At 36.7% G+C, this 26,622-nt stretch overlaps 1 protein-coding gene across 1 annotated transcript in view; it reads left to right on the forward strand.

Moving 5' to 3' along the window:
• Window positions 1-26,622, forward strand: part of dst (dystonin) — a 164,630-nt gene that overhangs the window by 27,117 nt on the left and 110,891 nt on the right. Inside the window, 4 exon segments of the mRNA XM_051126003.1 lie at window positions 9,141-9,202; window positions 15,385-15,474; window positions 21,338-21,415; window positions 23,593-23,685. Of these exon segments, the coding sequence (XP_050981960.1) occupies window positions 9,141-9,202; window positions 15,385-15,474; window positions 21,338-21,415; window positions 23,593-23,685 (323 nt within the window).

A 26,622-nucleotide genomic window follows, 5' to 3' on the forward strand; every position in this document is an offset into this window, starting at 1 on the left:
AGATTATCTAAGGTTTTGTCCTGTTTATCATGCAGCAGTGGGCACATCTCAGCTTGTTTATGACTTAACTGTATTATGTATCAGTCATTATATAAGAAACTATGGTTGTTTTATTCTTCTCCTTGAAGAGGAAAGGTCACCTGGGGTCAAGTGAATATTACGTTCTTCTAGTATTTCTTCAGCGCTATGCTTTTTACCTCAAACATGTTGCATCCTGAAGCTATAGATTGTTTTTAAAAGCTTTACTGGATATTGTAACTTGAATACTCAAGGTCTTTGTTCTGGCCAGATAAAAATGCGATGAATATCACATTCGATGTGGGATGCGTGTCAGGCATTTCAAACACACACTATCACTCAAGCACACCTGTGCGAACATCTCTGTAAAAGTGAAATGTTTCCTTTCTGCACCACTAGCAGCAGCATATGGTAATAACATTGGAACAAATTTAATACACACACACACATACATACATTTAAGTACTTCGAAGAGACATTAAAGAGATTATAAAGTACTTTAAAAGAAACCTGTTTTCAACTGTTTAGCTTTAGGAATGATTTTTGTCCAATCATGTATGTACACCCATCAGTCACCTCACACACCTTTTCAGCTTCCTGTGATTTATGAACTGTAATGTGTTTATAAGTGATCTGTGTGCAGTGAGATATCGCAATAAAACAGCTTTAGTCATCCATCTCTGATTATTACGTGTCATCGGGCACGGACTTGTTTACTTTCACAAAGACTTTGCCTTGAGAAATTTAAAATGAACTGTCAAGACTCGCTGTGACGCTAATGAAGGCTCGAGCTGTATAATGTGCTATTTATGAGAGTTAGTGACCTTTAACGCCAATTTACCTTGATAATAGTGTAGTTATTGTCTCCTGAAGTCTTCTCATCTGAGTTTTATGGGCAGTTGACTCCTTGGTAGAGTATGTGGAGGAAGGCTGTGATCTGGTGGAAGCCTGAAAAAAGAGATCTTTAGCATCCTGAAGAGGGCGCCGTTCTCTTATTATTCCATCATTATCTCACTCTTCAGAAAGCTTCTGCCTTCAGATGTTTGCTACTAGTCTTAAACGTGCATTTGAGTCATATCAGACCACAGCAAGAATATACTATAAGTTTATAGCTTATTGATGATTTTTGTTAACATGCTTTCTCATCGCGGATGTAGCATTAGTCAAAAACTGTTACCATCAGTTACTAATGCCATTTTTTTTTAAATTCTCAGCCAGACATTATTTATTTATTTATCTATCGTGTGAGTGAAAGCACTAGATAACTTTGATGAAGTGAGCAGTATTTGCTTTCATGTTTTAGAAAGCATTACATCTAGACAGCTTTATAGATATGATTAAACACCCTGTCTACTGAGGTATTGAAATAGATTAATAAATGATCATTTCATTTCACTAATTAAGTTATAGCTCATATTGGCTATGTTTGGAATGGAATGAAACTTACAGCATAGTATAATTTATACCTTCTGTTTGCACAAAATGCAAAAAGTATGCATTATGCAACATTTCATGCAGTAGTTTTGTCTTTATTGTTGTTGCATGATCTCATTGGGCACCACAGTGCATGTTTAATTCAGGAAGTGAATTTCAGATAGAAAAAGTGCTAGGAAAGTTAAAAGACAAGATATTGATATTGTTTGATAGCGTGCTGTTGACAACATGTAGCCACTTCTTCAGAAAAGTGTGGTCTTTTTTTACTCTGTTCTCTCACTAAAATAAATGGCTCTAATGGTATATTTGAAAATTGTAGGTTGAGCATGAATTCATAAATTCCTTATGACTACAAATAAGGTCACAATGTTAGGGAATTGCAACCACGTTTGAATACAGGAGTAAGTTTCCTACAATATCATTTTATATGTGCAGGAATCCAGAATTCTATTCTAAATTTGCATTGGTTGACATTGCATGGCTTTAACCAAGAAAAAAGGATACCAACAGCTTTTATGTTAGATATTTTTGGCAAAAGACTGGAGACCTATTCATATCCATTGAGTTTTTAATAAACAGCCATTTACACAGGCACCAGTTTTTTTCAGGAGAGAAGCGACAGTGAGGACAGAACTGGGACGTGACCCAGACTGAACCTGAACACAACAGCTCTTTATATGTTGGATGCAAAGCATTGTTTTCGTGGCACAGCTCTGACAGAAGCACCATGTTTTGTTTATGCTTTTTAAGCTGATGCTTTTGAACAGCATGCTCTTGCTGGACTCTAATTTATGGGCAGACAGACAGACCGCAGGCTTGGGGAAAGAAATGACAGAAACTATAGTGAAGAGAGGCAGTATGAAAATTGGCAAGAGGTGTTTTTGTGATCATCTGCATCACCTCAGCCATGTTTCAGTGCCCAAAAGACATTGCTTTGTGTTCTGCATATGAAAGAAAGTAATACATGTTTAGATTGAATAAGTAAATAGTGACAGAATGATCATTTTTGAGTGAACTCTCCACCAGGGGGCCTCAGCAAACTTCCAGTGGGGCCACAGGATTATTAATATATATATATTTTTTTAAATAGTTATTTAAATGTCATTAATTATTACTAATATCAAAAAATCTAAATCTAATCTAATCTAAAAAGTCTAATCAAAATTAAAAATTCAATAAATTATATTTTTTATTATTTTATTACATTTTTTTAGGGTTGTGCCAAAAGACTATATTATCATGTACTGACGATAGTCAGAGATATCACCTTTGACTGATGCTTTTGATGATGATGATTATTATTTTATTATCATTATCATTATCAGGCTAGTATTATTATTAGTTCTGTCCATTGCTTAAAAAATTAACTAATTATTTGCACATGAATCCCACCTAACATTCAAGTTTTTAAATATTATTTTATATTGCAATAATTTCACATTCAATCTTCAAATCAATGTAAAAAACAACACAAAGACAGTGTCTTTTCAATATATATATATTTTTTTATTACTGAAGGTGAGTATCACTGATACCAATATTACCAATATCTCTAGGAAAGGGTTTCCTAAAATTTAACCATTGACTATAGCCATTCAACATTACAGTATAACTGAGCTATCAATTTTAACATTTATTAGACTTAAGTGAAGTGAACAATGCTGTTAAACTGGAAAAATTAATTGTCTGTTAACATGCTCATTTTGACAGTGCTAATTATTATAGAATTAATATCAAAGGAGAACTCCACTTTCAGAACAACAGTTTACAGATAATGTACTCACTCCCTTGTCATCCAAGATGTTCATGTCTTTCTTTCTTCAGTCGTAAAAGAAATTATGTTTTTTGAGGACAACATTTCAGGATTTTTCTCCATATATTGGACTGATATGGTGCCCTGATTTTGAACTTCCAAAGTTCAAACAATCACAAATGCGGTCGTAAACGATCCCAGCCGAGGAAGAAGGGTCTTATCTAGCGAAACGATCGGTTATTTTCATTACAAAAATACAATTTAAATACTTTTTAATCTCAAATGCTTGTCTTGTCTTTCTCTCCATGAACTCTGTGTTTTCTGGTTCAAGACAGTTAGGGTATGTCGAAAAACTCCAATCGTATTTTCTCCCTCAACTTCAAAAATCATTTAGAAATCATCCTACATTGCTGCAGAAGTACCAACTCAGTCTTTTCAAAGTGAACATGCAAAGATCAAACAGGAGTTTTTTGACATACCTAACTGTCACGAACCGGAACAAAAACAGAGGTTGGGGTAAGCAAGACAAAACGAGCGTTTAACATTAAAAAGTATATAAATTGTATTATTTTTATGTAAATAACCCTTCTTCCTCAGCTGGGATCATTCACAACTGCATTTTAAACTGCATTTTGGAAGTTCAAAATTGGGGCACCATATCAGTCCATTATATGGAGAAAAACGCTGAAAAGTTTTCCTCAAAAAACATAATTTCTTTACGACTGAAGAAAGAAAGACATGAACATCTTGAATGACAAGGGGGTGAGTAACATTATCTGTAAATCGTTGCTCTGGAAGTGGACTTCTCCTTTAAAGCCTGTTTGTTCCTTCAAATTTCTTTGTTTCCATGATTTATAGTGTTGTGCATTATAACCAATCACATGTGATTCCGTTGAGTTTATGAATGCAATGGTGGTGATGATGTTCTTTAATGTAAATACTCTTTGCTCGTTTTCTGTAGTTGCTGTTTGTATAACTTAGTATATGTGAGCATTATAATTAGTAACTTACAATATTTCTATTAAATATTTTCATGTTAAATAGAAATTTAGTCATATTAAAATATTTTATGACATCACATCTATATGCTAAATGACTAAAAAGATCATGTGTAGTTAATAGATTATACTAACATTAGGCTGCTTTATTCATACCCTGGAATTGGTTCACTCTCAGGCTATGAATCTAAGTAAACAATTAAATAAATTAGGATGATAATGTCATGTATCAGCGACCTCACCATAGGATGATCATAGGATGATATGACTATTTTTATTATTACTGTTTATTTAACTTTTTTGTGTGTAAAACATATAAAATAAAACTCCTGAAATTAGAAGTTTAGGAGTTAACCATGTTAATTTAGTGTGTTGAAAGTGTACAAAATACTATAAAAAGTCTATAAAAAGCAGCTTTGTCATAATTACAGCAGAAATACTAGAAATATATTAGCATATATGGATGGGGGCCTTTGAATATATTGTGAGGAGCCCTGGAGTCAAATCCACTGAGAAGCACTGTTTAATGTAAATACTGCTGTAACTGATTTTTTTAGGAGTGAACTCAATCGTACAACTTGATTGTCATTTCCATAGTAAACTGAAGTCTTCGTGTACAGAAGTGGAGTGACAAGTTTTAGCTGTGGTGTGTCTGTGTATAAAATAACAGAATTAATCATTATTTCCTCAAAGCACAGGGCCTGCTCATTGCCGCTTCACAAAGGGGCACTGTGCTGAAAATGTCACGGAGTATATTGCTCAGCAGAATCATATCCTCAGAGCTTCAGCTAGTAGCCTTAGTAACTCACTGCAGTGAAGACTTGAGCAAGCGTTCTTATGTAAACATTTACCATGCGGTGGAGCCTGTTACTCACTGCGTGCTGGCGGAAAACCTGAAGGGACTCGTTCGTGACGGTTGTGAAGGAATACTGAGGGGAAAAGCAAGGGAGTAGCTGCTGCCTCGCGGGGAAGCCAGCCGAGTCCCACCCTCGGCGGCTGCTCGCACACTCGTGCGGGCTGTCAGACATGCACGACGCTCTGCTGAAGGTACCCGAGCTGGGATCGGTCGGCGTGATGAGGGGAGACGGCGGGCGCGGCGCTCTGCTGGTGGCGCTCATGTGCTGCATGGGTCAGTAGCTTTCGTCAGCTTCCTGCGTTCGCTTCGTCTGCCAGATCGCCTGCTTTTGCTGCAGCGTGCCAAGCTTTTAGATTGATTTTCTTTTTCTCTCCACTTCCCAGATCTTGTGTTGTAATGCTCTTAGGGGCAGAGTTTATCTCCGTCAGTGCTGAAGGGTTCAGAGTACAGTGAGATTTGCGATGTTTGGCTGTTCTTGTCAGGTCGAGGTGACTCCTGTGACAGTGGCTCACATCAGCACATTCATGCTCTGCTGTATTTTAATAAGCGGTGTTGCTAAGGCAAAGCTGTGGATCATACTTGAGATTGAAGTAAAAATGCCAAACAACATGTCCTTGCCATATTTGATGTGACAAGTAATCAGGCTGTGTCTTTCATGTATGTCAAGGTTTTCTGGGCATGCATGATACTACTTTATTGGTATTGATCAATATTTGATATATTTCGGCTGATATTGTATGCTTAATTGTGCTTGCTTATTTCCCACATTTCATAAATGGAAATTAGAAGTGATGTTTTGGCATTTAACTAAAATAAAAAACAATTTTATGGCAAGGTGAAGTGTTTATTATAAATGATTTGTCAGTGCACATCATTGGTTTGTTGTAATTGATGTACCCGTATGATTTTTAATCAAAATAACTTTCCCTCTCTGTCAGTGTCATGAGGGCAGGACAATAATCGCTCACCACCAGCATTCTTTCACTCACATGTTGTTGCAATTACCAAACTACAACCATTCATTCAATTCCTGATGAATGAATGAATGAAAGAGGCATTAATACTCTACAAAATTGTACAGTATAGCAGTTTAATTTTACCTGTCAAACTCTGATTGATGTTATTGTGTTGCATAATCGAAATATGTCAAATCATGCGGTTTGTTAGACATGCTGTTGCTTTCTGAAGTGAATTAATTTTCACCAGAAGGTGAATAAAATATTTGGCATTGAGCACAAATCTCATTTTACATAGCTGTTAATTAATTAATTTTTTTTTGAATTTCACATCATGCAACATTTTCAATTGTTTTTTTTCCTTGATATTTATGCTAATATTTGCAATAGCTTGAACAATGCTTCTTGGAAAGAAACATATCTAGAGACCAGAATATAATAGAGACTTTTGACTTGGGCCTGTTAGCAGACACCCAGAACACCCTAGCAGATGCACAGCAACACAAGTTTGCACAGACAAACAGCACACACATTCATCAGAGAGCGTGCAGTTTTTAGAATAGTTTGAGGTCATGTCTCTATTTTAATTGACAGATGATAATTCAGTTTTCAGCCAGTTCTCTGCAACAGTTACAGGGTCTTTTCAAATACTCATGTGCAAGACTGAACAGATAGTTAAGTGATGATGATGATGATGATGATTGTGTGTGATTTGAAACATCTGCATGAAGTTACTTTTCTTTTTATATGAAAATGACTGTTCATTGATGGAGTTTTAAATACTACTTATATTTCCATTATGCTGCTGTTTTATTAAAAGTCTGAATGGTCTCGCGGCTGAGCTGTGTGTGACGCAGGCACGTCTGTTGTCATGGACACAGGAAACAAAATACTGTGGTTGGAAGCCTTGTGTAATGGAACCAAGACTTGACTGGGATTCAGTCTTATTCTGTAATTAGCTTTCATATCCTGTCCAGAATTAGAAACATGGCATTATAATATGACAGAAACCCGCCAGGCCAGACAACATTAGTATTTTTCATCTGCAAACAAGATTGTAGCCTTTGTAAAACTTAAGGCAGAAAGGGCACAGACATCATGTTTTCATTTAAAGCTGTTTACATGGGAGACATTTCAATGCATTTTCTCTACATTGAACAGATGTATACTGACAGATCACTTCTTTTACAAATCTTGTTCTTTAAAAAAAAAAAAAATAAATAAATAAACATATAGAAATAAAATAAAAATAATAATAATACTAAAGCTTTGACAGCATATTTATTCAATCATACATTAAAGGTTTAGTTCACCCAAAAATGAAAATGTTGTCATTGATCACCCTCATGTAAGACCTTCAAAACACAAATTGAGATATTTTTGATGAAATCCAGGAGCTTTCCTACACTGCACAGCAACAGAACTACCACGTTCAAGGCCCTTGTCAGTCTTCAACATGGATTTACGAGATTACCACAACACATGCGTGTGATGCTGTTAATGCGGAGCTGACGTTATAAGGTAGAAACCGGATTCGCTGTGCTTTGTTTATAAGCAGAAGCACGCTGTACATAAAACAGTTTTCTTAAACATGTCTGAAATTTTTATTTATGTATTTATTTTTTTAATAAGCCCAGCCATGCTTATTTGAACCAGAATATACAGAAGATGAACTAAGAGAGATGGACGTTCTCTGTCTGAATGCCTGCTTCTGCGTCTGCAGCACCACATGCTAGGGTTGTACCGATACACGATATTGTAGTGTAGGGCTGCACAATTATGACAAAAATCATAATTGTCGATTATTCCTTTGAAACTGTAATTGCAATTATTAATTACGATCATCACAGTTTACATTGAATGATGTTTTGAATAGCTTTACACCATTGTTTGAAGCAACTGCATGCCACATTTTTATATATAGTTTCTGCTTTAAATATAACAAAAGTAAAAATTGAAAAATTGAAACAATGAGAAAAAAAAAAAAACTTAAGATAACCTCTAGGAAAAATACACACACACTCTCTCTCACACACACACATCTTAAGAAAGCAGAATAATGTAAGTGGATTTTTTTTTTTTGTAATTGTGCCTTTGAACGATTCCATAATTGTGGCATCAGTAATTGTTATCACGATTAGAAATTTGATTAATTGTGCAGCCCTAGTATCGTGTATAAATGACAGTCAGATATATCGCCTGTTGCTGATTCCTTTGACGATAGCAAGACGATTATTATTATTATTATACGTCAAAAAAATAATAGGCACCTAACTTTAGCGATGCAGCACGGAGAGACACTTCTGGGACACTTCACCCCTAACTACTTTTCTTTGATAATGTAACAAATGTTCTTTGCTCATTTTCTGACCGTGCTCTTTGAATAACTAAGGAAATGTAAGCATTAGTAACTTACAATATTTCTATTAGATTGTTATCATGTTAAATACAAATTAAGTCATTTTAAAAACATTAGGCTGCTTTTAGCCTTATGCTGGAGCTGGTTCACTTTCGGGCAATAAAACTAAGTAAGTAAATAATTAAATTAATTAGCACGATAATATCGTGTATTGGTGTTCTCACAGGCTGATGGTAGGGCGATATGAAAATTGAGCATATCGCCAAATACTACCACACGCATGCGACGCAATACTTTCATGAACGCGCGGTGAAAACTGACGTGAAAGAGAAGAAATTGTTCAATAAAGTCATTATTTTTGTTTTCTTTGCACCCAAAAAGTATTCTTGTAGCTTCATAAACTTACGGCTGAACCGCTGATGTCACATGCGCTATTTTAACAACGTCCTGACTACCTTTCTGGGCCTTGAACATATCAGTGGCATTGCTGTCTATGCAGGGTCAGAAAGCTCTCGGATTTAATCAAAAATATCTTAATTTGTGTTCTGAAGATAAACAAAGTTCTTACAGGTTTGGAACAACATAAGGGTGAGTAATAAATGACAGAACTTTCATTTTTGGGTGAACCAACCCTTTCTAGTTAACTAACTGTAGACATTAAAAGATTTTGGTGGAATTATTATTTTAAGAAAAAAGATGTCAATGCTAAAAATAATTTTGCAACAGCCTAAAAGCAGTTCTAACATCAATCCCTTTTGATTTTCAGATGAAAGAGACCGAGTCCAGAAAAAGACTTTTACAAAATGGATAAATCAGCACCTCTTAAAGGTAGGTCTGTTGTTGTTTTCAGTGCACGCTAGTCAGACGCTTGGGAGTGGTGGAAAGAGAACTTTCCCAATATGCTGTGGTATAATTACAGACATCTAAATATACAAACACTGAGCTCAGAAATGGAAGGTGTTAACATGTGCTGTGGAACTGTTTAGGAGAGATCTGGCAACTCCACATATGCTTCATTAATTCTTCAGGTGTGCCATGTCTTGTCCAGGGCATTTGCAGTCACCCTTGGTTTAAAAAACACTCATAATAAGTGATAGAACACATGATCGTTTATTAACCTTGAAGCACATGCTGACGTGCCTGAACATTCCGTGATACGCGGAATATACTGTTTCCTGGATAAAATGAAGAGATCTTTTAGCAGAAATCTGTGTCTCAGGGCTCATTTTGTTGTGAATAACAGATTTTCAGTATTTTCAAAATGAGGTCTAACTTTTAAAATGTGTCCAAATGTTTTGTTTTCATTTACACTTTAGTGTTAGTTTTTTCTTAGCAACACCATTTATGCAAGATGGCAAGTAACAGCGTGTCCACTAGAATCACTTCAGCTTGATTTTCTGTTTAGTGTAGACACATTTCCAATCAGATAAGTGACTTCATAAATGGTTTTTGATATGATTGCTGTCAGTAAGGTAGCAAAATATTGAAAAAAGGCGAGTAAGAGCGTGTTGGATAATTTGACATGGCTGATTATTATAGTTAACTCTGTGAAATGTCCTACATGACTTGAATAAAGTGTTGAGAAAGGATTATTATATATATCAACTATTCTGCATTTATTGTTTAATAGATTTCTGCTTTGGATTGCAGTAGTTTGATTAAAACTACAAATAGGCATTGAACTGTTTAGGGTTTAGTGCACTTAATGCCTCTTACTAGCATTAGCTAGTAAAATGTGACAAGAAACAATATCATTTTTCAGCATACATAATAGTATTATTACATTTTTTTTTTTTTTGCTCTAAAATGGATTAAAAGGGTGCTTTCTTTAAAAAAAATCATAATGTGGTTAAATGTAAATCGATTAATATGTAAGCTAATATTATTAAAACATGAGAATTTGTTTCATTATCGATCACTCCAATATCAAGTCAAGTCACAGGTCAACTTTATTTAAATGACATTAGCAATTTACCCCCCAGAAATTACATATTCAAAAAATAAAATAAAATAAATAAAATAAAATGTTTAATGCATTTAGAAGATAAATTTTACAGTGTGGGAATCACCTTTTCTACTACTATTTCTTATGCAAGGTGCTGACTAGCAGCTCATAGTAAATTGTAACAGGCTGGACTGACCCAGAAGCCGAGTTAAACATCTATTTCAGTCATGCAGCTGTGCTTGCTGGGGATTATGAACAAGAGGACCTGGATGAAAGCAGGTCAGTAAGGCAGAGAGGTGACTTCAATTGCGCGGTATTCAGGATGAACCGGGGTAAAGTGACATTCATGCTGCTGGAGCTGCAGAGGTGAAAGGCCTTCAGATGAGATGTCTGTCATTGGCCAGCGTCTCATGGGAGCGCTAATGTTTGCAATCCGACGTGTGAGAAGGATAAAAAGGCTTTCAACTAGCATGAGGGATAATTCATTGTGAAATGATACCTCAAAAACATCCTCTTGCAATGTCAAACATCATTCCTGAGTGCTTCTTTGCAGGAGGCAGTGACTGATGGTTTCCTGAGCAATTTAATGAGAAGCAAAATGGTGTCATTGCTGAGACAGGAATTGTGATACTAAAAATCCAATCCAAAATTTTTATTTGAGTCCTCACAGACAACTTTTTACAAAAAATAAAATCAATGAAACATAATTACCGAAAAAGGTGTAGGCCGAAGCCTTGCTTATTATGCCTGCCCTTTACATCAACTGATGAATGACACGTTTTCACTAAATGTAATAATACAAGATAAACAAAAAAGATAAACTGTCACGAATCTGGCCAGTGACCTTCGGTTCGCTTACCACCAGGTGTCGCCCTCTCATTCCATTGGCATTTACACAGACTGTTGCACCACACCCCGGACTACATTCCCCATCATCCATTGCGCTGATCACATGCATCCAATCAGATACTCTATATAAGCCTCAGACTTCATCTTGCCATTTGCTGAGTATTATAGTACGTTTAGCACTCTCATAGTGTTAGCATCTTTACGGAGCCATCTCCTGTGTCTAGTCTGGTTTTCTGAGTTTTGTGTTCTTGCCTAGTTATCTCGTTTTGTTTGTTTCCCTGCCTGCCCTGTGGATTTCTAACATGTATATCGAATTACCCTTTTGCCTAGCCCCCTGGATTACGTTCGCCGTTGATCGACCCTCACCTGTTTCACGGATTACTCTTATGTTTTGCCTATGCTGTAACTGTCTGCCATTGTTCGGCTCCAAGCCTGTATATGACCATGTCTTTGCCTTTGTTACTTAATAAAAGCTCGCATTTGAATCCGCTTCACGCTTCTGTCATTCCGTAACAGAATTCTCAGCCGCAAAAGGATCCAGCAGCTTTTCGCCCAGACACTGGCAAGGTATGGACACTGCAAGACTGTTATTAGCCCTCGAGCAGGGCACACGATCACTCGAGGGCTATACTCAATAGTATTTGGCCATTGCACATTATTCTGATCTGTCGGACTGCGTGCTTATAGACTTTTTTGCGAAGGCGTTAATCAGCTGCTGAAATCACGGCTCATTCGCGAGGGTCCGTGTTCATCACCCTGTCAGTTTGTGGACTTTGCTTTATTATGTGTGGGCTTGCCATTCACTGTGGGTGTCACGGAGGAGGAACGTGACAACACGGTAATGGCGGCGACAGTGGAGCCCGTCCACAAAATGGTGGAGTCAAGCAAAGTCAGAGCTGTTGTTCCTGAGCCAAGTTAAGTTACATCTCAGCTGGTCGTCCAGAGTCAAGTCACATCTCAGCTGGTCGTCCAGAGTCAAGTCACATCTCAGCTGGTCTCCCAGAGCCTCATCACCACTCGTCTGACCTCCCAGAGCCTTGGCACGTCTCGTCTGACCTCTCAGAGCCTCGCCATGTCTTGCCTGACACTCCAAATGCTCAACCTATCATGATGGCCAGTGTGATGGACCCACCACTGATATCAGTGCAGGCTGCTGGCATCCCAGTAGCATCAGCGCCTTCAGGCCCAACCATTATTGACATCCTGCTATCTGCTGCTGCTCTTCCCCTAATGGAGGTCGGAACCTCCTAAGAGGGTGGCGTCCACTTACGAACTCTCAGCCTGTCCTGTCATGACTATGGAGGCCGTCTGTGAACTCCCGCCTGGTCCTGAACCGGCCATGGAGGCCGAGTGTGAACCCCCTGCTCATTCTGTTCTGGCAATGGAAGCTACCACTGAGCTCTCTGCCCGTCCTGTCATGGCTATGAAGCCGGTCATTGAACTCTCTGCCAGTCCTGTCATGGCTAAAGAGGCTGTCAGTGAACTTTCTGCTCCGCCGTGGTGGGCTCCTGCTCCGTCTGCTCCGCCCTGGAGGGCTCCTGCTTCGTCTGCTCCGCCCTGGAGGGCTCCTGCTCTGTCCGGACCCCGGACTACGTTCCCCATTGTCCATTGCGCTGATCACATGCATCCAATCAGACACTCTATATAAGCCTCGGACTTCCTCTTGCCATTCGCAGAGTATTATACTGCGTTTAGCACTCTCATAGTGTTAGCGTCTTTACGGAGCCATCCAAGTTATCCTGTGTCTAGTCTGGTTTTCTGAGTTTTGTGTTCTTGCCTAGTTATCTTGTTTTGTCTGTTTCCCTGCCTGCCCTGTGGATCTCTCGCAAGTGTATCAGATTACCCTTTTGTCTAGCCCCCTGGATTACGTTCGCCGTTGATCGACCCTTGCCTGTTTCACGGATTACTCTTGCCTATGCTGTACCTGTCTGTACCTGTCTGCCATTGACTCCATTGACTCCAAGCCTGTATATGACCATGTCTTTGCCTTTGTTATTTAATAATAGCTCGCATTTGGATCCGCCTGCTTCACACTTCTGTCACTCCGTAACGCATACTCCGTTTCCTAGAATGTACATATATAATTCCAAACATACATAATTACAAAAATACACATTCCAGCTATCCACTTTTTTCTGGAGTAACCGATGAGCTGTGCCTTGAAGGATTCTAACTTCCATTTGGATGCTTTTGAGTTCCAGTCTCTATAGAAATCCATGTTAAAATGGGGTTTTTGGATTACTACAATATTTTAAATAATACATACACAAATAATATTACAAATGAATACTGAGTTGTATAATTATTTATAACCTTGTTTTTTTAAATACATTGTCTTAAATTTGCTAAGTGAAATAAATCATTTTTATTCCTTAGATTTTCCCCTTTGACAGATATACACCTATTTTTGCATTAGTTCTTGCCCTTACTTTTTTAAACATATACATTCCTCTTAGTTTATACTGACTTTCTCTTGTTTCGAACAGCCTCTGAATACAATTAAGAAGTGATTTTTTTCAGATGTAAAAGTGTCTATGTATGTTAATGTTACTCTATTTTTTAAATCATTTATTTATATTTGTGAATGTGTTGGCGGTGGGTACTACCACAAAAGGAGGAAAAAAAGTGAATGGAAGAGAAAGTAGAAGGGAAAACTAGGAACAACCGAATGTCTTCAAAGGAAAAATTAACTTAATAAGTTCATTTTATTAAATGTGTAATTGTGTAATTGTATTAAATGTGTTTTTTTTTTTTGTTGTTGTTTTGTTTTTTTAAAAGAATTAAAAAAATAAGTTAATTATTATTAACTTTGTACCTTATCTGTGCAGTATATAAATCAACTAAATCAGCAAATTGTAAAGCATGTAATTTAATAAACATTATTTGTTGGTTCGTAATGATCAACCCATTTAATTTTAAATTTTAAACCCATTTTTTAATTTTAAAATTTATTTTCATACACTCTTTCTGTTTTCACATTATTGATCCTTATTTGAACGTTATTGTTACTTTGCTAATAACTAAATATTATAAACTTAGTTTTACTTTAATTCAGTGAAAGTCACTTATCATCAAACCATTTTTGGAAAACCATCAGTTCGATTTCCACTGTATTCAGAAGCTGTTCTAAGCACAATATAAATTTGTGTCATCAGCAAACAAAACCATTTTTAAAATTTACACGCTTTATAAATATAATTTATATACAGTACAAACAATTTGGGGCCTAGCACTGAACCTTGTGGAACACCACAAGTAACTTTCATTAAATCTGATTTAACATTATTTATTTGTACAAGCTGATATTTGTCATCGAGGTAACTTTTTATCCAAGAAAAGGCTTTTCCTCTTATACCATATCTCTCCAGTTTCATCATTAATAAGCCATAATCAATAGTGACAAAAGCTTTTTTTTAAATCTAGGAACACCCCTACAGTATATTTATTATTATCTATTGAAGTAGAAATCTCTTCTACCAGTTCCATCACTGCCATTGAGGTTGACCTATTTGCTCTAACACCATACTGATGTTCACTCAATAGGTTGTGCTTATCTAAAAAATTATCAAGCCTACACCGAAATAATTACTCTAATTTTTTTGAGAACTGGGAAAGAAGAGAAGTTGGTCTATAGTTGGAGAAAAGATGTTGATCTCCACTTTTAAAAATTGGAATAATTTTAGCTTTCATATGACTTGGGAATATCCCTGTTAAAAAGGACTGATTACAAATTTGTGTAAATGGACAAATCCTCTGTGCTTTTGGAGTTCAGATATGAACTGGTTTGGCGTTGGTCAAAACCGTGGACGTGTTGAAACAGGCCTTTTGCAAGGTGTGCGGCTGTCTCACAGTCACTGTCTGTCATACCACGGGTGGATCTGGTCCTTTGTCTTCTGAAGGATAAAAAACACAGTCATGGGAGTGTCATATGTCTGTGCTTTTTCAGATCTAGTTCATTGCTGGAGATAATTACCCCTGAAAACCCCTTCATGTTGCCAGAATAGACAAAATTGACATTCTCCTGCATAGTAATGTACTATTCCTCACAGGTTTTTTATGACATTAATAAAATTTTTTTAAAAAATGCAAACTCAGAATATTTGTTGGATGTTTGTGGGAATTATATGTAATGTGGACATTTTATTCAGACAGTATGAATACTACTACTGTACTACGTTTTTTTTTTCACACTTTCTTTCTCTTTGCTTTGTTTCAGGTACGAAAGCATGTGAACGACCTGTATGAGGATTTGCGAGATGGACATAACCTAATCTCCTTGCTGGAGGTGTTGTCTGGTGAGACACTGGTGAGTATTGCTCTGTTTCATCTGTTGGCTCTTCGTGTCTGAAACATACTGAGAAGTGTGTTAAATGTTTAAGCAGTCTTGAAGCGGAATACTTGAACGTGTGTGCAGTCACTCACTGTAACATCACAGTGTTTTTGAAGGGGTAGATTCATCATCCACACCAGTCCACATCTGTGTGTGTGTGTGTCTGTGTGTTACTAATCCAGCAGCCACTCACACACTGATCAGCTTTGCTAAAAGTGACTTAACCAGTACCTGCACATTCATGCTGTACAGCAGCTAAAACTGTGCTAATAGTGTAATCTGTGAAAATGTTTTTGCTTATTTACACGCTAGTGTACATCCAGCCATTCACACTTACTCTATTATGTCAGATTGACATTAGGTAAACTTGTTCAAATTATAGTCCAGTTGTGTGGTGTGTTACAATGCATTGACTGTGAGCTGTGGAGGAATTCTCATTCAGTATCAAAGGTGCTGTAGTTCCCACACTTTGTGCAAACAAACACATACCAGCAGCTTTCGCATGCAGCTTACTGAGATTTTAGTGAATCTGTATTTGAATATTACATTTATACAGTAAGTATTTAATGTGTCTGGGATTGCATGTAATATATTTTTTAAGACCCTGTGAAATTACTGTTTTGTAGCTTTTTGTTTATGCCTTTTAGCTTTAAAGCTAGTATATGTGGTAGTGTGCCCTTAAAAGTTGACACAAACTTTTTTATCAGAGAAACACATGTGACCCTGGAACACAAAACCAGTCATAAGCGTTAATTTTTTGAAACTGAGATTTAATAAATAATGAAGAAGTTTTCTATTGATGTATGGTTTGTTAGGATAGGACAATATTTGGAAAATCTGGAATCTGAGGGTGCAAAAAAATCAAAATACTGAGAAAAATACCCCAGCAACTTAAGACTGGTTTTGTGGTCCAGGGTCACATATAAAATGTAAGTCATGCATTTGAATATATTTAGAATTAAGCATTTTTAATGACTTGATTTGAAGTGGAAGTTCCTTTTCACAAGGAGCATGTTCACATTTTTTTTGCCATAGAAAGAGCATGCAGCAGTAGCAAAATCATGGCTATGTTCAAAAGAGTTATCCAGTTGTTGTACAATTGCAAGAGGAAAATCACAGTACGCTGTTTTAGTTTTACTGGGCTTTGACTAAAGACTAAAAGTCCATCCCCAACTTCGTGCTTAAATGCATTACCAAATGCATTACCACAGGAAGGAAAACTGTGTGTCAAACCATTTAATGGGGATATTAAATCAGCTCAGGGAACTCAAGGACAATACTTGGCCGGTGCCTAGATTTAAGTGCCTAGATGTGCCCAAGATAAATGCCTGAACACTTAAACCTTCATGAGAGCATCAACATTAATTTGAAAGTTCAGCACTTTGTCAAAATCATGTCAAACGTGTACAAGCACATAATGTAAGTCATCAAAAGCAATGCAACATCCAAACCGTGTTGGAATTATGGACGTTTTTTTTTTCTTAAGACATTAATCCAAAGGACAAAAAAAAATAAACAATGCAAGAAATAAAAACATTACGATTTTGCTTTAAAACCAAGAATTCTGTTCAGTTTGGATTGAGATTTTCTCTTATGCTTTTTATTTTTTATTTGATTTTTTTTATATTTCATTAGTGACTTCAGGATCTCTGTTACAGCTGTGAGTGATTGAGGTGGATTTGACTGAGAATTCCTCCAGAAGCTGTCACTGTAATGTCCGGTTATTTGCTTTAGTTGGGCCGCTGAATGCACTGATCTGAGAGCAAAGTGCCCCCTTTCTTTTGTTGACACCCTGTTTCTTTTCCTCCTTGTCTCCTGTCCTTCTCATTCTCTTCTTCTGTCCATCTCTCATGTGTCCACCTGTCTCTGTGTCTGTATGTGTGTCTCTCTCTCGTGCTCACGTTCCCGCCGGTAAGCCGAGGGAGCGTGATTTTCTGAAGACGTTACGGTTGGTGAGTGCGGCTGACGCATGCACGGTTGAGCGGCATGGACGTGACCACGATGATGATGATGAGGATAAGGGGGTAGGTGTGGACACGCGTCCTCCTGCCCCCTCGTAACAGGACTAATGTAGAGTGTGCTGTGTGTATTAACTGAGTGCCAAACCCAGAGAAGCCTGGCTTCTCTTCAGTGGACTGTAGGCCTCTAGGACTTTATAGATCTTTGCAAATTCAGCAGATAGTGAGGTTGAGGTCACAGGGTTGCCTAATCGCTGAATATTGCCTTCTGGGGTTGCTGCGGAGCGCTCTAGAATGCCAGCTTGATCATTTCTCAAGACACGAGCTTGAGCTGTGAACTAAAGGCCTGATTCAAGTTCCTTTTCGCTTCAAGAGTGTGTTAAAGACCTCATGAAATCACAGTTTTGTGGCTTGTAGTCCATTTTTTTAGTCTGTTAGCTTTGAAGCATAAAATTGATGATGCCGTCTCTGGCTCAGTGGAAGATGAGCAATAATATATGCATATATGCCTGATATATATTTACTAAGCAGTAATATCAATATCATTTCAATGCATTTTTTAAAACTATAAAAAAAAAGACAATTATTTTTAAATCCTGAGGGAAAAGGGATATAAGCTGTTCATACAGCAGTGTGTACAGCTAACCTGATCAAATGCACTGATAAACTGCAGGATGTGCTTGATATTAAAAAGATATTAAAAGTGCATCAAGCCATGTTTGACAGGTGACTGTTTTTTTGTACGCAAAATCCGAGACAGATCTGCAGGAGTTTGCAGCACTTCAAATCAAAAGTTAGCGATCCACTTGAGCCATTCATTGTCCACAACTTGTTAGTTCGCTTGAACTTAAAGCGTTGTTTATTGTTGTGTCTTTGTTGTACTGTCTTTTCCTGTAGGGTGCTGCAGGGATGATGTATTTTTGTAGACCAAAGCCAGGAAACAAATTAGCATTTTAGTTAAAAGGTTTTATTTTTTAATAGATTTCGGTTAATGTTTGAAATTAGGTCTGGTTAACACAAGCTCTTAAAATCATATTTTCATGATTTATTCCACAACATAAAATATATCAGTAGTACCCCGTTGTGATTTCTTAAAGGTTTTATTTGTCTATTCTAACTATTCTAAATCAAACTTGTGAAAAAGTGAAAGTGAATGTTTTTTTTGTTTTTTTTTTAAATAATGACCAAAAGAGTTGTCCGTCCAATGCTTAATGTTTTTTTTTAATTTTATTTTTTTTAATGTTAATTCTAGTTGTGTTAAATCTTGAATATATATGTATATATACATTTTGAACCATTTAAGAAGTAGCGTCATGTCCCAAACACCAACTGGTGAACCCCCAAAGTGCTGTCTACAATTCCATTTAATTGTTATCTTTGTATCTTTTTTTGTTTTGAGATATTACATAATATATTCAAAATGGCGGTAGGAAAAGGGGATGCACCATGTGCCTCAGAAATAAATGTTAAATTATTTTATTCTCAGAAAACCAGACAGGTACAAAAAGTATTTTTCAGCTAAATACGATGTCAGAAATACTTTCATCCACATTTTAACATTATTTTTTTTCTCCATTTTTTTCTTCTGTGACAGAAATGACTTCCTTTGACTCACTATGTATACCGTTGATGCATGGTGTCCACTACAGTGGACAGATATGTAACTCCCTCAAAAAAATAGATATTGAAAAAAAAAATTGGCATGAATTTTCACTGGTTTAAAAGTAAAACCATATATATATTAGGGGTGTGATGAGACACTTATCCCACACGATGAGACGAGACACGAGACTGGGTTCATGAGAACGAGACGAGACGAGATTTTTAAACTTTTCTTAAGAAATCCTCAGTGATGAAATATATAGAGAAAATAGTATTTTATTCAACTGAAAAAGACAAAATGCAAAAAAAACAAAAAAATGTAGATGAACTTGAAATGAAATGAAACTTCCATTTTAATAAATTATATGCAGTAATAAAAAACATTTAAACAAGAGCTTCACGATTCTGGATAAATTGAGAATCCCAGTTATTTTTAATAAATTGGAGACCATGATTCTCTCACAGTTCTGGAGAAAAAAAGATTAGAAAACTAAACAAAATAACGTAATTTACTAGTGGTTCTGACAAACTGTTCATTGCATAAGTCTTTTAAAAACCTATATTCTATACTTTATTTAGTCTCAATGAAGTGGAGTCAGTGTCTCACTTCCTTAAGACTTGTTTGACTATTGAAATCTGAATGAATGATTCAATGACATACTTTTTTTAAACGGGCAGTTGTCGCCACATATTGGCGGAAGAGGATAAGCATTACAATACATACAAGTGTTACGATACTTTCGTTTTGATCGCGACTGTAGACAATATGTGTTTATTCCCAAACTATAAACGTTTATCCCAGTACTTCTGTTATTTAAATGTCTGTAACACAGAAATAATGATTATAATGTGGTTAAAAAGACTGTTTGTGTTGCTCTTTCTGCGTTCACATTTAACCCGACCATCTGATTCATGAACATGGGCAGCGACAAAACGTGCTTCTCACGCTCCACTGACACTCGCGATGTGAAACAGTCCTAATAGACATAAGCTAAATCGTTGTCATTCAGGAAAAAGATTTTATGGGTGTTTGAATTCGAGATCTCGATATTTTAAGGATTAATCGTGCAGCTCTAATGTAAACACTGCAAAATGTTTTATAGGGACATATATATATGAAGAGTTCAGATGCAAAACCAGCTAAAAGTCATGTTGGTCAAAAATGAGATAATGATAGTGAGTGAATGCTCCTGACACATATTATACGTCCATCAAATACTTTTACTTTAAACTTGCTAAAAAACCAGCCTCAGCCCAATCAGAAGTACCAGTACTTACATAGAAACCTATACAAAGTAGCCAGAAAGAAATGCTCATTTTAAAGAAAAGAAGAGGCTTTTGCATCTGCACTCTTCATATAAATATATATATATATATATATATTTTTTTTTTTTTTGCCAGGAATCAGGTTGATGTGAACAACAAAAATCCATCATCACTGCTGCTTTCTATTGCTTGTAATTAGTTTCTTCGTTCTTATTACTGACTGTTTAATTGTCTTCAATAATTCTTTGAGGACTTATGTATAGTAATTAGTCTAGTTTTAGTTTTTGCTATGGTATTGAAATTGGCATCTGTATTCATCAAAGCATTTCATGGGGTCCTTTTATTTATCATTGTGAATTTACAAATGTACACATTCTTGTCTTTAAATGATAAGCACTATTTCCTGTGCTAGAAATCTTTTGGTTTTTATTGATAGAACAATTTTTCATCTTCTACTTTTCTGTGAACAAAACACATGGAACTCATATCAGTCCTTTACTTCCAGCCTTAAAGGGCAACGCAAAGAGACTTGTGAAAGCTGTATGACTCTCCATAAGTCATCCATCATCTGCTCAATCATTCTCATTTCTCTTTAAGTCTGCCCACACTGTACCTTCGAGAAAATGCTCATCCAGAAACTCCATCTGAGCTGGACAGTGGAGATTTCCCTTCCTCTCCATCTGCTCTATTCCCCTTTCACTGCTTCCCGCTCCAGTCTCGGCTCACTCCACATCTTTGACCTTGCGTTTGGCTTGTGTTCCTTTAAGGCATCATATAAATAGTGTTAACCTGTGGGAAGTTAGCAAGAAACATCATGTACTGTTGGTATCAGGCTAACTAGACATTGATGAGCAATAGTTCAGTTTTCCAGGCATCATAGGGGTTGCTGTGAGTTTTTCTCCCCCAGGCAGAGCTTCCTCTGCTAACGGTACGGTGAGTGTCTGGTGCCGAGAGCTCGGCCGTGTCTGCTGACACATGCGCTGATGAAATTTCTCTGTCTCCTCTCCTCACAGCCGCGAGAGAAGGGCCGCATGCGCTTCCACAGACTCCAGAATGTACAGATTGCACTGGACTACTTAAAAAGACGGCAGGTAAGACCAGTGAGAAAAAATCAACAAAGATACTATGATTTTATTTTTTATGCTCCTGTTCCAGTTTTCTAAACTGCGGGGCCCCACGGAATTGCCCGGTTTGCTTAAACACGCTTCTGTTTGCAGTAATGCTACTGTAATTTACATTTGCAATTCAAAACAATACTGACTAGTTCTCAGGGATCAGCTCAAATTTATTTTGTTTCAGCTACATGATTTTAAATTCCAGCCAATTCCAGACAAAAGATTTCTGAGGGATAGACATACACTGATATTGAATTATTCTGCTGACAGTATTTATATTTATATTTATTGATAAACAGTGCATTGCACAAGTCCTAGTAAAGTTCATTAACTTTTAAGAAACTGAATATGGAATAACGTGTATTCCATTTACAAAATGGCCAGAAACAGTATATATCTCATATGCTGAAACTAGGGTTTAGTTGAAAAATCCTGGGTACCATAGTTAACCATTCATTTCTATGGAAAAAAAAAAAAAAAGAAAAGAAACATCTGATCTGGCTATTTGTAAAAAGACAAACGCAAGCAGTTCTGCTCGAGATGATACGTGACACATGACGAAGCAAACTCTGACCTCAGGATTCATGAATGACCCCGTGCATGACCTCTCATTTGTGCTAGCTTAAAAAGACCATAAGGTTGGTTTGGTGAAATTTACAACTAATACATAAATGCCTTACCCAAGAATAAACATGATTTCTGTTTGTCGGTGTGCTGTGAAATAGTCATCACTGAAGGTGAATTATGATGAACTGTACAAAATCCTCATTCTTTGTTTAATTTTCATTATTAGCATTAAAATATATAATTGTTTACATAATAAGCAACAAGTCTGTGTGTAACAGTGATATTTTGTATGACTCAAAACAATGGCAAACTCAGTATGATTACAGACACCAGTGTTCAAAGGCATTTGCAATTTTTAATAATAAATAATAGTTAACATGCCTGAAGTCTGCATAACATTGCCAAGCTGCAACTTGACACATTATTATACAAGGTTCACAGCAGAATTTATAAATGGAGATGTTAATGTGTTAGGCAAGCAGTTAGTCCCCATGTCCTAAATAAACATCCTGTTCTCTAGTGCCCTCTTGTGGTGAGACTCTGACAATGATACATCACTGCCATAAGCAGCACAATGTTGGTTATAGACTTATTGCTCTTAGAATTATGTTTGTAGTCTAGAAGTAGATTGCTGCATAAATTAGTTTTGAAAAATGGACACATTGTTTAATTGCATTAATGTCCATCATGCACTTTTATATAAAGTAATTTGGTTCAGTTCTAGTTTATTTGTGTATATGTTATGAAGAGTTCATTTGCACAAACAGATAACTTGTTTTTAACATTTTCAAAAATCATGTTTTTTCATTGTGCATTCCAAGTAATCTCAATCAAACTGCATTTGTTTTTTTTTATTAGGTACAAAATAACTAAAAAATACAGCTAACTAACACAATAAAACAATAAAAATCTGTTTTTGCAAATAAAACTCTCTCTCTCTCTCTCTCTCGCTCTCTCTCTTTCAGATGATTTCAGATGTAAAAGCCTCTAATTTTCTTTTGAAATTTTCTTTTAAAATGAGCATTTTGTCAGGCTCCTATATTTATGTTTAGTTATTTCACTTGAATTGCATGGAGCCTGATTAAATCGCTCATTTTAGATGAAAAATTCAGATGACACTTAGAGGCTTTTGCATCTGAACTCATATAATCTAAATCTCTATATATGTGTGTATAAACAATATTAAACCGTTTGTATAAAGTATAAATATGCTCTTGCATATGCTGTTTCACATGCCTCAGAGTACTTATTTCTCATCTCATTTACAACTGAATTAGAATGAATGAATGAAGTGAATCGGATGTAAATAGCCATGTAATTGACTTACTGAATCCAAAACAATAGCTTTGCTTGTTGTAATATTAATGTGGTTTGGCACTGGAGACGTTATGTAAATTACATTACATATGGTTTTTTATGTTTTGCTGTGTATATACATAGATTAATTTGAAATAAATACATAATTAAAATTAAAAAATGTAATTATATAAACACCTATTTTTATGTCTTTTTGGAATGACTGCAGAGCGCTGTGTGATTGTGTTATTATATCACTCATTATAACTGTATAACGCTTGTGTTCTCAGGTGAAGCTGGTAAACATCAGGAATGATGACATAACAGATGGAAACCCAAAACTGACATTGGGATTAATATGGACCATAATTCTGCACTTTCAGGTTAGCCAGTCAATTTTCATAATTTGTTTTAACAATAAACCGTCTTTGTATTTATTTAATGGCTTCAGTGTTTGATGTAGGTGCTTCCAACTACTTATTCCTGACAATGTGAAAGTGATCATATGTCAACATTGCAGTTCATTCTCTGACCACAAGAGGTCATACATGTATGTGATTTTCATTGAAAATAGCTTATGAGACAGACAATACAGTTTGTACTGCTCAAAAAAATGCCCCTGAAACGAACCAGAACACCTTACATAAGATTCATAGTACAGGAAGCTTTCAACAGCCCAGCATAAAAAGTCCATAAATAAACTTAAGGTTTTAGTTTTCAAAGTTTGTCTTTATTTTCCTGTTCTGGTCTAGTGATTGTTTAGTTGTAGGTGGAGTGCAGCAAGCTGTATGTGTCATTCTGCAGAGCGTGTTCACTCACATACTCAGGCCTACTTGGGTGTTTATTCATTTTCAGTAATGTTCCTTCATGCAGGAACATTTCCCTGTTTTAATGAAACATTGTGATGTGCCAGAATCTTCAATTATGTGATTTTCCTCAGTAACTACACTGTGAGATTGATTTATGAAGGTCATTATTTTAGCATCAACATGTAGTAGCTGAACATGGAAAATATTTGTGTTATTACGTACACAAGATCAGTCTTGTATGTTTTACTCAATAATGCAAATTTTAATTCTAATAATAGGAAAAAAGTCCATGCTTTTCACAATAAGAGCTTTTATTGCTAAAAAAATGACTTATGCTAGACGAATCATCCTGAGCTGTAGGTGAATAATAATTTATGTTTGCATTCTATGTTTGTGACAGGGTTTTTAAAAACTATTTATGCAGAATTTGCGCTTTAGCCGCGACACGCAGAGGTCACGCTGAGGTTCTGCTGCAGCTGCGCATTTGCAGGTCTGAGCCTGTGAAACCTTCGCTTCATCTAATGTACAGTATATAAGACTGAAGTGGAGGGGAGTGCAGTCCTATGGGGCCCTTCACACAGGACGCATTTATGCTTTCCGTCCGCACTGCTTTTTAATTGTTAGAGTGTGCACGCATGCATCAGATCAGGTCTTTGGCCATCACATCACATCTCACAGATTTCTTCTTTTCATATGTAAAATGGCTTTCTGGGCTGCTCTGTTTGGTTTCATTCTGTTGCGAACATGAATGTGTTCAAATATTCCCTTGGAGACTTCTGCTGATTTCGGACATGATGTCCCACCTTCACAGAAGAAGGTTATTAATATCCTTGGCTCAGCTGCACGCTGGTTTGAGGTGATGTTATGATAGAAACATTTTAGCGGTAGCCTGTTGCGGAAGTCAACCCGAGCCTCGATCAGAAACCGTGATTCACTTCTCCTGCGTGCAGCGAGCAGGAATGCAGGACCGGCAGGCTGTAACAACTTCACCGCATCTCGATCTCGCAAACCACGCTGACCCAGCCTCCCTGACGGCCCACAATGGGCTGGAGGCTTGCAAAACAACTCTAAAAATCAAAATCTGGGGCATAGCTGAAGAATGTGTTAAATAATGCTTGGCTTCATAAAACTTGCTGACAGGTAGCGTGGGGACGTGCAGGAGCACCTGCCGCTGTCACTCTCACGCGAGCCGTTGGGCATGCGGCGCTAGTGGCTGTGGGCCTGTTCCCTCATGATCCGCAGTTGGATGGTACATAGAGTTGTTTTTGATAGCTCTGCCCAGACTTTAGACTCTCAGGGATGATTTTTGAACCGCGTTCATATTTTTCGAGCCCTCCGGTCTCTTCTTTATAAGGATCCAGTTTTGAATCTGTTTCCAACCATTTAAGTATCGCTGTTCGCTGTTAATTTACATCTATTGTTTGCAGCTCTTTAGGCAATGACCAATGTAATTAAATATTTTGGAGAACGCATTTGTTCATTAATACAATATCCACAGCTGCCATGTGAATGCTGTCTGTTTGAACATGGGATCAAAGACATCGACTCTGAATCACGCTGGCATTAGCCATTATGTTGTTTTAGTGATTTGCTTGTGTTTTTTGCCTCAGAAGCATGTTTTGAAGCTCATGAATGAGGGGTGTGTTCAGGGTGTATTAACATCGCCTCCAGCAATAATGTGCAACAATGTGATGTTTGTTCTCTTCTTTTTACTTTACTGTTTTTAAAGTGGCACGAATGAACAAAATTGCATTACTGTATAAAAGTATAAAAAAAAAACTTCAAAACTGCCTTATTCTGATTCAGAACAGTAAGCCTGAAATATTCATTTAAATTTTGAATTGTCAGGTCAGATTTGGCGGGAAATGCCAGGCTGATTCATTTGTTCATGTTTACATCATGTCTGCACAGTCAAGGCCAGGGTAGTATATCATATGTGGATGTGCAGTAGCTTGTGAATACCATAAATAATGCTGTTGCATAGAACTGGAACTGGTCAGCTAATTCCTCTTCGAAATCGACAGTTCTAAACAGCAGTCCTCGCTGAATTCTGAATTCTGGGGAATCACCTATTGTCAAAACAAACAAACTGAGAAAAGTCAGCAACCATAAAGGGAAAGTGACAGAGCTTATGCCAAAACAAGATCCAGACCACAGCAGATATGAGGCTCACTTAAATGGCATTTGAGCAAGTTTGTTGGAAGCACTGCTTACTGTCTGTGGGTTTGGAGCACACTGAACAAATGCAGCGTTGTTTTAACCACTGCACGTGCAGAACTTATTTGTGTGGATATCAATATGCTTTAGTGTTGCAATCTGAAATGCATATGAAAAAGCTAATGTGAAAAGTACTTTATAGTAAGCGGTCATAAGCAAACAGTGGCTTTCCCTCACTGCCTACAATGCATTTTTTGATGCAATGCATTTGTTTTTGTTTGTCTTTTTTTTTTTTGTTTTTTTACTGTTACACACCTATTACTAATCACTTTTCAAGCGTGGTTTAGCGTACTA

Source organism: Labeo rohita, chromosome 13, assembly GCF_022985175.1.
Source record: "Labeo rohita strain BAU-BD-2019 chromosome 13, IGBB_LRoh.1.0, whole genome shotgun sequence".
Taxonomy (NCBI): domain Eukaryota; kingdom Metazoa; phylum Chordata; class Actinopteri; order Cypriniformes; family Cyprinidae; genus Labeo; species Labeo rohita.